At 45.7% G+C, this 17,352-nt stretch overlaps 1 protein-coding gene across 2 annotated transcripts in view; it reads left to right on the top strand.

Moving 5' to 3' along the window:
* Positions 1-17,352, top strand: part of ETV5 (ETS variant 5) — a 73,426-nt gene that overhangs the window by 34,242 nt on the left and 21,832 nt on the right. For both annotated transcript variants that reach the window (XM_027875248.1, XM_027875249.1), the window contains exon 8: positions 15,917-16,164. In XM_027875248.1, the coding sequence (XP_027731049.1) occupies positions 15,917-16,164 (248 nt within the window). The remainder of the gene's footprint in view (positions 1-15,916; positions 16,165-17,352) is intronic.

The raw sequence follows: 17,352 nt of genomic DNA, 5'->3' as shown, positions 1-17,352 counted from the left end.
GGTGATTAAATGTCAAAGGCTGCAGAGAGGTCGAGAAGGCAGCCCAAAAGTGCATTTGTATGTTTTCCCCAGTAATGATGAGGATCTATACTGAGCCATCCAGCTACTCTGACCCAGCCCTCTAGCTTCCCTGGTGACCATGTAATGAGTACGTTCAGCTTTTGTTGTTGTTCAGTCATGGAATTGTATCCAACTCTTCAGGACCCCCTGGACCATGGCACACCAGGCCTTTCTGTCCTCCACCATCTCCTGAAGTCTGTCCAAGTTCATGTTCAGAGCTTGCAGGACACAGTCTATCGGTCTCATCCTCTGCCGTCACCTTCTCCTCTTGCCTTCAATCTTTCCCAACATCAGGGTCTTTTCCAGTGAGTCGCATCTTCTCATTATACATCCAACATATTTGAAGCTTCAGTTTCAGTATTTGACCTTCCAGTGAGTAGCCTGAGTTAATTTCTTTAAGTATTGACTGATTTGATCTCCTTGCTGTCCAAGACACTCTCAAAAGTCTTCTCCAGTCCCACAATTCCACAGCATCAGTTCTGCAGCCTTCAGCTTTCCTTCTAGTCCAACTCTCACAGCCATACGTTGCTGTTGGAAAAACCATAGCTTTGACTTTGACCTTTGTCAGCAAGATGGTGTCTCTGCATTACACTGTCCAGATTTGCCATAGTTTCCCTTCCAAGGAGCATGTGTCCTTTAGTTTCATGGCTGCAGTCACTGTCTGCAGTGATCTTTGAGCACAAGAGTATACAATCTGACACTATTTTCATTTCTTCTCCCTCTGTTTGCCAGGAAGTAATGAGATCGGTTCTTGCCAATAGTAGTAGATGTAATGATCATCTGAATTTAAATTCACCCATTCCTATCCATTCAAGTTCACTGACACCCAAGATGACAATGTCTGATTTTTCCGTCTCTTGTTTGACCACATCCAGCTTACCTTAGTTCATAGATCTTACATCTCACATGCCGGGTTCTTATGCAGTATTGATCTTTCCAGCATTGGGCTTTCTTTTTGTCACCAGAGGCATCCACAGCTGAGCTTCCTTCAGCTTTGGCCCTGCCCATTCATCAGTACTGGAGCTACTTGTAGTTGTTCTCTGCTATTCCCCAGGAGCCCATTGGACACCTTCCAACCTGAGGGGCTCATTCTCCAGTGTCATCTCTTTTGTCATTTTAGTCCTATCCAGGGGGTTTTCTTGGCAAAGATATTGGAGTGGTTTCCATTTTCTCCCCTCCACCCCACCCCTGTGGATCACTTTTTGTCAGAACTCTCCACTATGACCTGTCCGTCTTGGGTAACCCTGCATGGCTTAGCTCCTAGTTTCATTGAGCTCTACAAACCCCCCCACCATGACAAGGTAGTGATCCGGGGGAGACTGGAGATAAGGCTGTGCTATCATTCTAGTTTCACTAACATTGCTTCTTCAACCACTATTGCTTATGTAGGAGATTTATGTAAACAAGTAGATGGAAGTTTTCTTAACAGTGTAAATTAAGCTCCCATCATTAGAAATTAAATAATATATTCTTACAGAGAATGTTTGTACTGTATAGTTGAAGGAAAAATGGGGACCCTGGGCAAAATTGGGAAATGTCACTTTGATCTGCTGGTTCTTTGTTTCTTTGTGGCACCCTCTCACTCCTTAATGGTGTCTCTCCCACGCCATCCTGCCCCTAAACAAGCCAGTGATAGGGCATTTCTGTGTATATTACTGTAAGAGAAGTGTGGGGGCAAGTTGAATGAGAATCTCAGAAAAAGATGATAAAAACTAGGAATTGGAGCATCACAGACCAGAAGTATTGGGGGCCTGAGGTGGGATGGAATGAGATTTGTCCCCTTAATTATCCAAGAAAGAGGAATAGGATGACATGTCTTTCTTTGTCAAATTTACCTTATTAAGGGAGTATACTCCCTGGAGTGTACTTTTGGAGCCTGGCATTCAGGCCCCCCTGGTTCTATTCTCTGGGGAGAATAGAGAAGAGGAAGTACCAACCCCATGCCTTAGTAAAGCAGGGCCTTCCATAGGGCACAGAGGCCCAGAACAGGCCCCTGCCTGGCTTTGAAACCACTGGGTTAGCTGCCTGCTACTTGTTGTGAAAGCTTTGAGATCCTGGGACCCTGGGCTCTGCCACTCACACACTGCCCTGCCCAGTCATCCCCATATGTGTGTGCTCAAGCTCCCCTCCACATTGTCTTTCTCGAGGAGAATGAAAACTTGGAGAGCAAGAGCTGTCTCGGTTGTTTCCCTTAGCACGATATCTAGCACCTAGTAATAAATGCTCTTTCGTTCCCTTATTCATATGTTAATATTGGGCCCTATAAAAGGCCAAGATGCTGTTCTTGTAAAATGAGCAGGAGGCAGCTGCCCCAGTGGCCCTTAACTATGAGTTCACCAAAGGCCACCTGCCATTAAAATGATTAAGTATGCTTGAGTAATTTGACTTAAAATGCCCCTCTATTCATATGTTCAGCATTTCATTTCTCTAGCATTAAAGCATATAGCTGACATTCCTGAAGGGAAGGGATCCACACAGACGTAGCAAGAACCACCAGGAAGAGGCTCGTTAGGCAGCAGGAGCATCTTGTCCCCCGTGGGGTGGGACCAGTGGATGGGAGATGTCCAAGTTGGGGGAGGCCTGAGTGTCCAGAGATCATCTATTTTGGACTTCCTCAAATTGAGCCAAGATTGCTCTCTCCCAGCGCCTTCAGAAGCACGTGCCAAAGGCAGCTGCAGACAGCTGTTCTTGGGATGGGTCCACCCTTCGCTGCCCCCTCAGTTGACATCAGCTCTAACCACGTAGGAAGAGCTGAGAAAATTCAGGTACTTGTACCAGGCCGTGTGGTCTTCTCTTTGTAAGTAGCTAATACTAATCATTTTAGAGCATCTGCCTTTTCATTTGGCGGTGATGAACGTGAAGGTAAAATACCGCTTTTGGTGGCCCAGGTGGAGGCTGGATGGTGAGGTTCCCAAGGTCGTCAGTCACTGAGGGGCCTCCTGGCCCAGTCGGGCTCATTTTCCCTTTCTTAAGTTTGCCTGTCACTGATGTGCCCATTGGTCATATTTTCCCCACTGGATTCTGGGAGCCGGAAGAATGCTTCGTGATGCATAACCAACCCTGCCTGGGGCTGCTTAAGGATTACTCCCCAGCTTAGGCACGTTGCACCAGTGGTAACATAGGAGGTCCTGGGTTCAAACCCCGACTGTGCCACATGCTGCCTTACGTCTGGCCTGTAAAATGGAGAGAGGAGGTGACTCCCACGGGATCCCCACACAGTTTTTGCTCCTTGTTTGTTTCTTCACCCGCTCATCCTCTGCACCTTGCAGTCTGGCTCCCAGCCCTCACCGTTCTGTTGCAGTTGCTTTAGGTGAGGCCTCCAGAAGCTGTTGGTCGCCAGATTCAGCGGCCTCTGTGTCCTCCCTTTCTTTGGTTTGACATTGCTAACTCCGCCGTCCAGTGTGAAAGTCTCTTCTCTCTGGACATCCGGAACATTAGGCTGTCCTGGTTCTCCTCTTACCTCCTCCAGTTACTGCTCTGTGTCCTCTGGCTCTCCTTCCTCCCCCATCTCCAAATGTGGGCACAGCCCCAAGGCTCGGTTCTCAGCCTTCTTTTTCTGTCAGCGGCTTGGTTGGTCTACACCCAGCTGCTAGGCCAGTCTCCCTAAATCACCAGTTTGTCCATCCCATCTTACCTGCTCAAAACCCTTCCGCCGGTCCCACTGCCTGTGGAATCAAGGGCGGGTCCTTTAGTTCAGGGCTCAGGTCCTCCATGGTCTGGGCCTTACTGCCTTAACTGTGCGGGGAGCCAGGTGCGAGCAATCATTAAGCACCTGCATTGTTGAATAATGCTGCAATCGGATCTTTCTCTCCTTTTTTATACAAACCCTATTCTCTGGCTAAATTGCGCCCCTAATGGTGCTGTGCGTGTGTCCTGCTTCCCTGGGATGTCTACCAGCCCCCTGCTCTCCGTTTGTCTAAATCTTACTCTTGGTTCACGGCTCGACGCCATTTCTACGCACTCCCTGACCTGCTCTCCTGACAGATTTTTTTTCTCCTTACATTAGACTTCAAATTGGTGAAATCTTAATCCGAAGTAAACCTTACTCCATCTCAAGACTTCTGGGATACAGCAGTACCTCCAAAGAGAGTAAAATCCCCTTGCTCGCCAGAAGAAAATAAAACCTAACTGTTTTATTCATAAACAGTTCAACAGATATTTGTTAACTGCTTATAGCTTGTAAGGCATTGTGCCTAGCAACTGAAGATACCATGATAAAAAGTTGATAGCCCCTGCCCTCAGGGGGCTTATGGACAGTGGAAAGAATGACGGATTTAGAGTCAGAAGACCTGAGTTCAAATCATGGCACTGCCCCTTACCACCTGTGTGACCTTGGGCAAGTCATTTAGTCTCTTGAGACTTCAGTTTCCTCATCTATAAAATGAGAAAGTTGGACTAGTTGATCTGTGAGGGCCCTCCCAGCTCTTGCTCTTTAAGCCTATAGGCTTACACCTCTCCAGGTAATAGTATTTGAAGCCTCAATGTCCGATGGAAAAAAGTACCAAACTTGGAGTCGCACACCATAAGTTTGAATCCTGGTTCTGCTATGGGCTACCTGTGTGACACTGGACAAATCACTTAACCTCTCTGGGCCTCAGTTTCCTTATCTGTAAAATCAGAGGGATGGCCTCTAAAGTGTCTCCCACCTCGAGCCTATCCTTGTGTTCCTCTAAGAAACATCCTACTCCTCACTAAGAGCCTGTTTACTTTTTACTTTAATGCTAAGCAGCTTAGGTACGGGCCTCCCAGTCTGTACAAGATTTGAAGTAGTATATTAGGAGGAGTCAGGCAAGACTTTAGATGGCTTGACAATCCACCGTCAAAGGGAGTGTGACTGAAAAACTATCCAGAAGAGACTCAAATCCCCAGATGGCTCAAGGACCCCATCAATATGGATACTCCTCCCAGTGACACGTCCATGCCTGCCACAGCCATGAGTCACTTTTGTCCGGATCCTCCCACGGGTTTGTCCCTACGTGTGTCTTCTCTTTTGGTCAGTCCTCAGTTGTGACCCTTCGGAGACAGTGGCGTTCCACGATTGGAAGCCATGAGACAGCATTGAGAGACGATGGCCATTGCAAAGATACTCCTGTGTTTCAGGGAAAGAATTGGCATGTTGAGAAAACTTGGCAATTTCCCAAAGGCAGTCCAGCCTGCTGTTTTCCTTCTGTTCAGCTCCAACCCAGCTCATAATCCATTTATGCTATTGGTCTTAGACTGTTTACTGATAGATGAGGTCTGTGGATTGGCCATCCAGTAGGAACTCAGAATCTTGGGGCTTTCTATTTTAGAGGGAACACTACTGTTTTACAGCAAAGCACAATAATTATCATACCTCGTGCTGTACCTGTATCACTGAGAGAGGTGGAGTCATGGTGCACATAATCCTGCTTATGAAAGCAAAGTAGTGTAATGCATTTTCTAAAAGATTTCCATTCCGAATGCTTAAAATCCTCCCCCCCACCTCCTTATTCGCAAAAATAAATAAATAAATAGACACCTAGTTGGGGTAAGTTTCCGGGATCTGGAAAGTTCTCTTACGTGGACTGTATCACCAGGTTGGATAACTGGGATGTATTGGGTTTAAAGTTATTTGACTGCCCCTTTCTCTTTGCATTTATTGTAGGTCTGCCTGCCCTGTCAACTTTATTCCACCCCCCAAAATTATTTTTCATGCTTTAAAGTCTTAGAAGGAGTAAGCAGACCATACTGTCCCAAACTGGCAAAGAGACAATAGGGCTGATTGACTATGGTAGGGACCTCAAACTGTCACTTAGAAAATACGAGTGAGGGTCCAAGGTTACCGGAGCTTCAGCTCCTAACGGATAGTGCCGCTTATCTTCCCGTCCTCTTAAGCCGTTCATTGCCTGTCCTGACTTCCCTCCCCTCAGATCTTCACCCTGTTGTTAGCACGTTCAGCTCTCCACTGCCCTCTCCTCTTGAATCCCTTGCCCTCCTTGTGCTGTTGCTGCTCATTCCTGGACAGATTTCAGCCCTGAATTACTCCTTCTCCTTCCTCCCCTTCTCCTCACTACTGAATAGAGATGGAGGAAGTCAAACTGTGCTGTTGGTACGTTATAATATAAATTCAGCTACCGCAGCTTCAGCTGGGCTCTCACTGTAGCAAGGCAATGCTTTCATTCTTCCCTAATTGATTCCATATCTTATTCCCCACAAAATCATTTCCATACCTTCTCTCAAGCCCATCACATACACCTCTCCTTCCACCCCCCTCTCCTTGTTGAGGACCTTGCCTCTTACATTACTAAAAGAGTTGAGGCCATTCGACCCGAGTTCCCTCTTCTCAAAACCCTTTGACATCATCTCCCACTCTGTCTCTTCCCTTCTCCCAGTCTCTGAGAAAGAGGGATCCCTTCTCTCTGCCAAAACTAATCTTTCTCCTTTTAGTCTTGATCCCATCCTCTCCCATGTTTCCCAGCAGATTAGAAGCTCAGTCATCTTTGCGCCACTCCTCCCTTTTTTTCTCTGTGTTTAGCTTTTAAACTTTGCTCTACCTACCCTACCTTTCCATTCTCATTGTGTATCGCTTCCCCTTTCGTACCCTGTGATTCTGCCAAGCTGACCTTGTCTCTTCTTCATACGCAACGTACGTCTCCTGTCACCATGCCCTGTTCCTTCTTCCTCACCCCAGTCTCATTGAATCCCTTTCTTCCTTTGAGACACAGCTCACGTCACTTTGTACAGGAAGATTTTCCTAATCACCTGTGCTACCAGCACCCTCCTTCCCTCCACTACTTGGTATTCATTTCCCTCTTTATTCTGCATGTACTTAGACATCTCCTTGATGTAAGAATGTAAGTCCCTTCCAAGTAGGGATTATTTCATTCTTTGGATGTGTATTCCTGGTGCCTAGCATTTCTGCCTAAATTCACTTGAAATCCACTTTAGCTTCATGTTAAATTTTCTGTTTAAAAAGGTTGCCTTAATTTTTTTCTGACCCCTGTAGAAAAAAAGTTTTGAGGCCCTCTCTCAAAGTAGATTGCTAGAGAAATGCTTCTTGATTTTAAAGTTTTAGACCCACGTTCATTCATTCATTCAATAAACATTTCTTAAGAACCTACTATGTACCAGGCACTGTGCCCCATTTAGTACAAGAGTTATCTGTCTCTGACAGATCATATTCTATGGCAGTATCTCCAGTTATATAGTTGCTTTCTGTGTTTGGCCCCCATTACACACCCTATGGCTCATTAGAACTATGATCTGTCATCTTGAAGGTGATAATTTTTTAATGAAAATATTAAGAATATATACTAGAATTTGATGGCAGATTTTTTTTTAAAGTCAAAAAATGATCCTTCCCCTTTTTTTGTCCGACACCCATTCCTCATTCCATCAGCCAAAGCCTTCGTCGTCCTTGTCGATGCATATGCACAATGCCCATTGAACCGCTCTGTTTTCATAAGGGCAGAATTCAACATGCAAGACATTGCACCTTTGCCTGGTGCCAGTTTGAAACTAATGCCTTGACATTTAACTTCACCCATTTCATGAAGCAAATATCAATCCAAATTGAAATGTTCATTTGTCCCTCTTCTTATAAACTTGCAACAGGACTTTGTTAATGGCATTTTTGAAAGATACGTGATGGGTATGTTATGTCAATATAAAAGTCTCTGTCTCTCTGTCTCCTGAGATCTCTTACCTTAACCTATATGTACATATGCATATGTGGTTTCTTTTCCCTCTCTCATCTGTCTTCTATCTTTTTCTCTATTAGTCTTCTCCCCTCCATATTCCTTACTTTCTTTCCCTCTATGTCCCTTCCTTGATTTTTCATAATGCAGACTGTAGAATAGAAGGGAGATTTTTTTTTTCATCCATTGAATAGTTCCATGTTCTTTGTCCTTAATTTTCAAGGATGTATAAGACATAGATTTCTCTCTCAAATTATATAGTTGCTTTCTGTGTGTTTGACTCCCATTACACACTCTATAATTCATTAGCCACTATGAAACTTCTTTAAATTTCTGTCTAAATTGACTTTAAATTTTCTTTTTAGCATCACATGAAATTTTCTGTTTAACAAGGTTGCTTTAATTTTTTCTGGCCCCTATAGAAAAAGGTTTTGAGGCTCTCTCTTGCAAAGGTGAGTTTTAAAATTTGTAGACTGCCAGAGAATTGTTAATAGAAAGGTAGTGCAGTTGATAGAGTGTCAGGCCTCAAGTTTAGAAGACCTGAGTTCAAATTCAGCCTCAGATATTTACTAGCTGTGTAACCTTGGGTAAGTCATTCAACCTGTTTGCCTTGCTTTCCTCATCTGTAAAATGAGGGTATTAATAGCACCTAGCTCCTAGGTTTTTGTGAAGATCAAATGAAATAATATGTATAAAGTGCTTGGTACAGTGCCTGGCATACAGTAGGTGCTATATAAATGTTATCTGTGCTGATGGTATTGACTGGGAGAGAGGTAAGGAGCTAGAAAAGCTCTCTCTCATGAAGAATAAAAGCTACATCAAGTATCTGAGTAGCCTTCAGAGTTGGACAAGATTAACTATGGATACAACGCGAAGCATAGAGAAGTTTCCTCTCTCTTTCTTTTGGTTTTTGGAAATAAGAGAAAAAAACTCAAGTGAGGAGTGGAACTCCCCCAAGGAGACACCACCTTTTAGTTTCTTACTTGTTCAAGCTGAAAGAGGGAGAAACTTGAAGACAGGGAGTGAGAGGCTGAAAGTTCCCGTCTGGGCCAGAGGAGCCAGGCCACGGGCGTCTTGCTGGAGAAGCCCGAGCTCTCGGGGGTTCTGGGAAGCTCCAGAGGCCTTTGCCTTTGCCTCGGCCTACGGAGGGTGGAAATGCTGAAACGTCCGCACATCAGTCCCAAGAAAACCAGCAATTTGTAACTTGGTGATTGTGAAAGAACCAACGTTCGTAATGCGCTGTCGGGCTCTGCCTGCATTGTCTCGTGAGAGCCTTCTTTGAAGGATTCCCACTGAGTTAGAAAGACCTGTTCTGATGTGGTGATGATTGCAGCCAGGTAAGGATGAGGGACAGAGATACAGGTTGTTCCTAGCTCCAGAGCACAGGCTCTTGGCTCTGGGAAGGCACCATAGAGGTAATGCAGCTTGTCCTTCTCTAGCCTGCTCCCCTAAAAGACCCTGTGAGGTAGGCAGGGTCAAGCCTTTTCTCCATATTACAGATGAAGAGAAATTGAGAGGTTAAAGTGCTTTGCCAAGGATTACACAGCTTGTGAGTGTTAGGATTCGAACCTTGGTCTTCCAGGCTTTACAAGTCTAGCATGGCAGCGGCTAGGCCATACTGCCTCGCAGGGGCCTCACAGCATGTCATCATTGACTTCCTGCTCTGAACATCTCGACTCATAGTGAGGTGGTTCCTTTTATTTTCAGCCAGTTCTTAATGTTTTTCCTTGGAGGTTGAGCTGAATTCTTCCCACCTGTAATTCTTTCCCATTTTCTGGTTTGTTGGGGATAGAGGAGAGGGGGACGGTGTCCGCCCTTGGAAACCTGATAGAGCAGGTCTGCGGGGTCTTTTTTTGGTTTTTTTTAATGAGTAGTTAATAAATGCTTGTTACCTGACTTTGACCTGAATTGTTGCAGTAGCTTGCTTTTTTTTTCTTTTTTTCCTTTTTTAAATAGTATTTTACTTTTTTCCCCAATTACATGTCAAGAGAATTTTAACATTCATTTTTATAAGATTTTGCAATCAAAATTTTTCTTCCTCGCTCTCTTGTATTCTTATAAATTTGATTCAATTCTCTATGTATTTGAGAAATAAGGCCTTTATCAAAGACACTTGCTGTAAAGATTGTTTCCCAACTTTCTGTTTTCTTTCTAATCTTGGTTGCATTGGTTTTGTTTGTGCAAAAGCTTTTTAATTTAATATCATCAAAATTATCTATTTTACATTTCATCATGCTCTCTATCTCTTGTTTGGTTATGAATTCTTCTCTTCTCCATAGATCTGGTAGACTATTTGTTGCTCTTCTAATTTGCTGATGGTGTCACCCTTTATGTCTAAATCATGTACCCATTTTGACCTTATCCTGGTACATGGTGTGAGCTGTTGGTCTGTACCTAGTTTGTGTCTTATTGTTTCCCAGTTTTCCCAGCAGTTTTTGTCAATAGTGAGTTCTTATCCCAAAGGCTGGGGGTCTTTGGGTTTATCAAACACTAAGTTACTGTGGTCATTTACTACTGTGTCTTGTGCACCTAATCTGTCCCACTGATCCACCACTCTTTCTTAGCCAGTACCAGATTGTTTTGATGATTACAGCTGATAGAGCTGGTCTGATCCTTCTTCCACCTGAAAGACCTTCAAGATTGGAGTCCCTACCTAAGCCTTCTCTTCTCTGGGAGTATTACCTTGTAGCATGATTCCAAGTCTGCTTTCTTTAGAAGCCTGTTTGAAGTGTCTGTTCTTTAAACATACCCTTAGGTAATAGGGTTACTCAAGTTCATCTAGTTTAATGGAGGATATAAAAATAATGGATAAGGAGTCAGCCAAAAAATATAAGTAATCTTTAGAGAAATCATAGGGAGCTCCATAAAATTGGGCCCTTCGTATGATTCAGGACCTTTTCTGACATCACTATAAGACAGAAAGACTGCATGAATATGTGGTCTCAAATGCAGCATATTAAGAAATTCATTCTATGCTAACATCTGAGCTTCAATATATTTTCAAACTTTTTGTAAAACCTTTTTTCATATCTGATTTAAATTTTCAAAATTAAAAAAAAAAAGATTTTATTTACTCTGCCGAAGACTGCTAATATTTTGTATTTGTGCCTTGAAATGATGAATAGGCTTTTCTTTCAGAGGCTTAAGTTTGCCTCACTGCTGTTCCAGGCTTCATATTTCCATTTTCTCTAGAGATCAGGAATTTGTTTTTTGTGGAGTTTTTTTAAACTTAAATAATCCCTGATCTTTCCTGTTGCTATTCTGCTTTATCAATAGATGCATTGTATATCCAAGCCTTCAAATAACATGCTAACATCTCTACACCCTTGATCACCTTGCTGCTCCTGTGTTTGAACTACAGAAATCGATTAAACATTCCTTAAGCCTTAGGAGGATGTTATCTTTGCAGACCTTTTAATATTTTATGGAAAGGCAAAATTGAATCTAGGTGGGGTTGGTAAGCCGTGCTGAAGAGGCTTCTTGGAGTTCAGGCCTGAGGCTTTTATTGTTTTTTTTTGTTTGTTTGTTTGTTTTTACAATGGCTTATCTCTAAGTCCTATGGCCAGAGAAGAGTAAACAGTAATAGGAAGTCATAGATGGTGTCTGGCAACTTCTCTTCTCTGGGGCTTTTTTTAATGATGAATGTGGTTTGCAATTCCCCTGCCTGTAGCTTTAATCCCACCTCTGTCTTACTGTATGTAGTCTGTATATTCATTATACACCTTCTTTTCCTTCAGAGCTGCCTTATTTTTGGCACGTCTTTTTTGTTTTTGCCCCTTCCTTTGTGACCCTAACGAAAGCATTAAATGGTATTGGTTTCTTGGGGGACTTAATGGTTATCTTGCCGCTGACTTGGGGGGTGGCCCCCAGGGTTTTTGTGCCGTCCCGCTAACATTTTCATCTAACACACGCTTCTCCCATTTTTGCCATGAGCATTGTGTTGACTGTGTGTATTGGCAGCGATCAGAGTAAAGGAAATGCAGAAAAAGCATCTGGCGGCTTTCTTAATGTAAACCAAATGTTGGTAGCGTGGGTGAGCTCTTCGGAGGGAGGCGCCATAGAAATCTGACAAACAAATAACTGATTCCTTAAATAAACGGATAGCGAAGCAGCCGTCGGCTGTAACTCTGCAGTTGGGCTCGCTCCTGGTAGGAGGTGGCCTCAGGATGGCGGGGTTCTGCTGGAGGAAGGGCCTCCATAAATAAGAGGAGTCATTGCCGTCCTCGTGTCACACACAGGACACACTCGAGACCCTTCCCAGGACTGTGGGGAGGGGGAGAGTTCACGCAAAGGTCAGGGTATGTCTGCCGAGCTCAAGGATGGGGGATCGAGCCAGTCCCTTTGTCGGCGTCAAGCTCACTCCTGAATATGGTGGTGTTCCATGCTCTCCCTTGCCCTTTACCTTTCCCTCCATCCCTCTCCCAACATGCTGTTCCTGAATGGCCTGAGCTGTAGAATCCGTGCGGTAGTGAAGAGGCATCTGATCTCTAAGCCACCTTCAAGTCGAGTTCAGGGACTTCTGGCTGGCGGCCACCTGAAAACGCCTTTTCCTGACAGGGCCGTACCAGCCGGGCTCTAGGGTTTCATCCTGGAAGGGGAGATGGACACAGAGCGGAAGTCCAGTAATCTGGGCCTGTCAGCTGCAAAGACTCTGGTTACAGGCCACAGGGACCAGGGACGTCTCAGTGCCATCAGAAGCAATTGATTGATAGAAAGTGCCTTTCACGGTGTTTGGAGGAGGCAGGCGGGCGGGTGGAGGACAGCGAGGGGAGCGGAACATGTGGAGAGAGAGTAAAGGCGCGTCCTCACCCTCCAGAGTGGCGAAGGGCCTTAGGAAAAACTCTTCCTTTTCTGGCTCGTCCCTGTTCCCTGTTTGAAAACCCCTTTCACGTCACGCCGTGCCCACGCTCAGCGTCAGACGTTTGAAACTCAGGTTTCAGACGAACGTGCCCTCAGAGCCCATTAAGAGACTGCCGTACATGGAGATAGCTGTGGAGGTGGCCCACCTGGAGAGGGCCGTGACCCCCCCAACGCCGACCCCCTCGACCCCTGGCCTTCGGCCCAGTCCCCACTGACGTGGGTGTGATCCATCGGCTACGTATTGCTCCCATTGTCCATGTTCTAAAATGACGTTTTTGGCGCTGACAGCATTTTGGTAAATGCGCCGGATACTGCCACGTAACCAGCAGGCCCTTCTTTCCGGCACACTCACCTGAAAAATGCGTTTTTTAAGTGAAATTCTAGCGTCTCAGGATTGGACGGGTCATTGAGCCAAACCTGGGGTGACCCAGGGCTTCCATACCCTGTATCAGCAGCACGGCCTCCAGCATGAAGGAGATGAACCCATGTTTCTCTAGTGCTTTGGGGTCACAAAGCCCTGGACTCACCAGTCTTAGTCCTGTTTTACAGATGAAGAAAACAATGGTGAGAAAACCTCCCAGGAGGCACGAGCTCACAGCTCCTGGAGTGCGGGAACCCATTCCCACTTTGGACAGCGCTCATAGGGACGGAAAGCAGTCTGGCACCAGTATCAGAGGTGCCTCTGATGCTCATTACCTGCGTGACCTTGGGCAAGTCACTTACCTTCCCTGGGCCTCAATTTGCTCATCTGTAAAAATGAGGGGTTAGACTAGGTGTTCTCTGAGGTTCCTTCACGTTCTAGATCTTGAGGTGGCGCCATCGTGCATAGAACCTGGAGTCAGGAAGACTTGTCTTCATGAGCTCAAATCTGGCCTCAGACACTTATTAGATGTATGACCCTGGACAAGCCACTTTACTGCTGTCTGCCTCCGTTTCTTCATCTGTGAAATGGGGATAACAATAGCACTTCCCTCCCAGGGTTCTTATGAGGATTAAATGAGATAATAATTGTAAAGTGCTTAGCACATAGTAAGCACTATATAGATGTTAGCTAGTATTATTAGCTATTATCAGTTCTCTGTTTCTAGAATATTCCCTATGTTATCACAAAACCTGATCCTCTAGTTTTCCACCCATTGCTTCTAGTTCTGTTGTCTGGAACCAAGCAGAGCGAGGCTTCCTTGTCCCCTCGACAGTCTTCTGCTCTCTGCCAAAGCTCTCTGCTTCTTCCCCAGGCCTCTTCTGTCAGGGTTTCACGGCCCCTCCCTCTCCTGGCTGTCATCCTCTGGAGCAGAGATTCACCACTTTTTCTGGGTCACGTACCCCTTTGCCAACAGTCTAGTGAAGCCTCCAGACTCACACCTTCTCATAGTCATTCTTTCAAGTGCATGAAATCCATAGGATTACAGAGGAAACCAATTATATTGAAATGCAATTCTCAAAATATTTTTAAAAACGAGTTCCTCGACCCCAGGTTCAGGACTCCCGATCTAGACCCTGTCCACCCCAGACGGTGTGAGGTGGGTAGGACCAGCCTCTCTCATTCTAGAATTTGTGCTTCTCAGTTTCCAACTGCTCCACATAAGGCGTGTGTCAGCATAGGTACAGCAGTGGGACCCCTGAGGGAGATAGGAGGCAGCTTGTGCCAGCCAAGTTAAGCCCCACCAGCGCCTTGACTGGCATCTTCCCTCAGACCCAAATGGAGGCAGCCCAGTAGCCTGAAGCCAAGAGCCTTGGAAATAGCCAGGCTGCCAGCCCACTTTCTGCAGCCCCTGTGGAGATGCAGCCTGGGGATGGCTGCTGCAGGGCCTGCAACCACAGTGAGGACCCAGAGAAGGAAGGCCTTGGCACTGTCAAGTGGGTCAGCCTTAGAAACTGACATGACTTTATTGGAGGAGATGATACTAAAAGGCGTTCACGTCTGCTTCCTGCTACCCCGTGGAGCCAGGGACCCCGCTACCTGGCTCGCATCTGAAATCTTCCCCATGGAACACCACCTTGCCTTTCTATTGGTACCCCCGCGCTTCCTTCAGTCAGCTCCAACCTACAGGTCTTTTTTATGTGAAAAATTGTCTAGACCAGGGGTCATGGAACTACTCCCAGGCCAAATGGCCTCACAATGGTTTTTACATTTTTAAATAATGTTTTATTGTATAAAAGATGGAAAAAAAATGTTGGCCCTCGACTATAGCTTGCTGACCCCAAGCCTCGATGGGCTGTCTCCCTGTCTGAACGCAAGTTTAGAGTTTCATATTTGTCCCTATTAAATGTAAGCTGGTTCTCCTCAGCCTTTTGTTTTACCACCTGGCAAGGTCTCTCTGGTGTGTTAGCAATCTCTCCTCACTTTGGGTCATTTGCCATTTGTCAAGCATGCCATCTATTTCTTAAAGATACTGGGGGAAAAATAGTGACCAGATCAGAGCCACAGGGAAAGGGAAGGGAATACTTATTCATATAGTGCCTACTCTGTGCCTGGCACTGGTAAGCATTTTGTTTTCCAAATAATAATTCATTTGTTTTTTGTAGCAACTCTGGGCAGTAGGTGCTATTCTCCCCATTTTACCATTAAAGAAACTGAGGCAAACAGAGATTAAGTGACTCACCCAGGATCACACAACCGAGGTCACGTATCAGAGGTCAGATTTGAATTCAGGTCTTCCTAACTCCAGGCATAGTGGTCCGCTGCCACTGATTGGTTGGATTCAGCTTTCCTTCTAAAACTTGTGACAGGTTCTCTAAGGACTCTTTTTGTTGTTTTCTTAAACCTTTTTCAAAATTAATTGCATTATATTCTCCAAGTTGCTGTGTGCCCCAACTCCTATCTACTTGCTGTGCCCATATTCGTACCCATTTTCCTTTAAGCACAGTACACATCAACATGCTTTGCACGCAGTAGGCTGGCCCCTGTTTCATATTCTCTGGTTTTAGAAGATTTGGGATTTTGGCTACTCAATACCTGCTGGAAAGGAGTGCGTGTGAATTTATAGGTTAGTAGAGTTTGCAAATGTGAAGACCCATGCATCTGATTGGCAGAGCAGTATGCCAGGTGTGGGAAAAACCATTCATAGAAAGTTGAGAGGTTATACACCAGTGTTGTCAAGAAAGCTTTGATCCTTCCTCCTCTAGGCATGAGAGGTTGAAAATTAGGCACCATATCATGTTCGTAAAGGATAGAGACCATTCACTCCCGAGGCAACACCCCGCCTTGTACATTTCCTCATCCTGGGCCCAAAGCCAGGCGGTGTTAGGGTTTGAAGTCTGCTCCTTCCATGTGCCGTGTGTCGTGTCCTTTTATGATACCTCTAGTTGTGCAGGATGACTGTTCCTTCTTCCTCCAGGTTTCAGAGACAGATGTCTGAACCCTGCCACCCCTTCCCTCCTGGTGACAGTCGTCCAGGGTACCACCGACAGATGTCTGAGCCCATTGTCCCTGCGGCTCCCCCACCACCTCAGGGATTCAAACAAGAGTATCCTGACCCTCTCTACGAGCATGGTGTTGCAGGCATACCCGGAGTGCCGCCAGCACGTGGTTACCAGTCACCAATGGGCATCAAGCAAGAGCCCAGGGATTACTGCATTGATTCAGGTTTGTATGAGGCCATCCATTCCAAGAACAGTTTCTGAGCACTGGCTGGGTGCAAGGCACTGTGCTAAGGCTTGGTGGGGGCGGCGATGGTTTGATCAGAGAAGACCGATGCTATCATGAGGGTGATGTCCTGACTGAGGCCTACTGAGGAGACAGGGGGAGACTAGATCTGTTCCCCTCAAGGAGTTTATAATCTAGCAGGTGAGACAAGACACTCAGAGAAGTAACTGCATAGGGAAGGCCACCTGCCATAACAGAAGGAGACAATACTTACCTTGGAAGAGAACTTTAGCGATGGCCTAGTCTACGGATCCATAAACTTTCTCCACCTGCGACCCTTTCAGTGCTTCTCAAACTGTGGGGTCACGGCTAGAGTCCATCCTCCCACAAGAGCAAGAGTCCCCCTCTTCAGCCTCCCCAAATGGGAAGGGAGGTGAGAGAAACGGCATCTATCATAAAAGAAGAAATACTCTAATTGAGCATGGCAGAGGGTTTCAGAAAATGGAGAAGCTGTAAATTCCAGTTCCAGCGGCAAGTCTGGACCAAGCCTCTCTGTCCTTGGCCCTGCATGCACCTGGGCCAGGTTCACCTGCAGATCCTGAGGTTGCGGCCTTGCCTGCTTCAGATGCGGGTGGTTCTACCCCTCGTATCCCCTGGTGGTTTGGATGACAGACAGGCCAGGGAAAGGAAAGAAGCGGGTCAGGGTCACCCCAGTGAGGCCTCCACCAGGTCCCTCAGGGACCTCCCTGCAGGATGCCATGGTGACACATGGTGTTCCCAAATAAAAGCTCATTTAGGATCTAATTTTTAGGAAGCCATTTCCAAAATCGAGTAGGCCTTTGAGCAGTACAATGAGGTGTATTTCATTATTGCTTGTAGCCGTGTTCCCAGTTTAGTGGCAGTCCGCTGGAATCCACCAAACTCTTGAGGGTCTCAAAATAGCTTTTCGAAAGAGAGATTCGCTATTCAATGTATCATTTCTCCTTTTTATAATGAGAGGTTTTCTGAGAGTGATCTGTAATTCAGAGCTGCAGGTATCCTAGCTCTCCTTGGAAAGACATACATCGTTGGTTGTTTTTCGATGCCTCTGTTCAGTCTGTTGTGATGCCTCCTACCTGGAAAAAAGTTCCAGTGATCTCCCAGAGCCAGTCAGTCACACGCCTCAGAGATGTGGCCTGGGAAAGCAAC

The sequence above is a fragment of the Vombatus ursinus genome, unplaced genomic scaffold, assembly GCF_900497805.2.
Source record: "Vombatus ursinus unplaced genomic scaffold, bare-nosed wombat genome assembly UNPS02014808.1, whole genome shotgun sequence".
Lineage (NCBI taxonomy): Eukaryota > Metazoa > Chordata > Mammalia > Diprotodontia > Vombatidae > Vombatus > Vombatus ursinus.
Note: the sequence above shows the minus strand (reverse complement) of the source record. Positions and strands in the feature narration are given on the sequence as shown.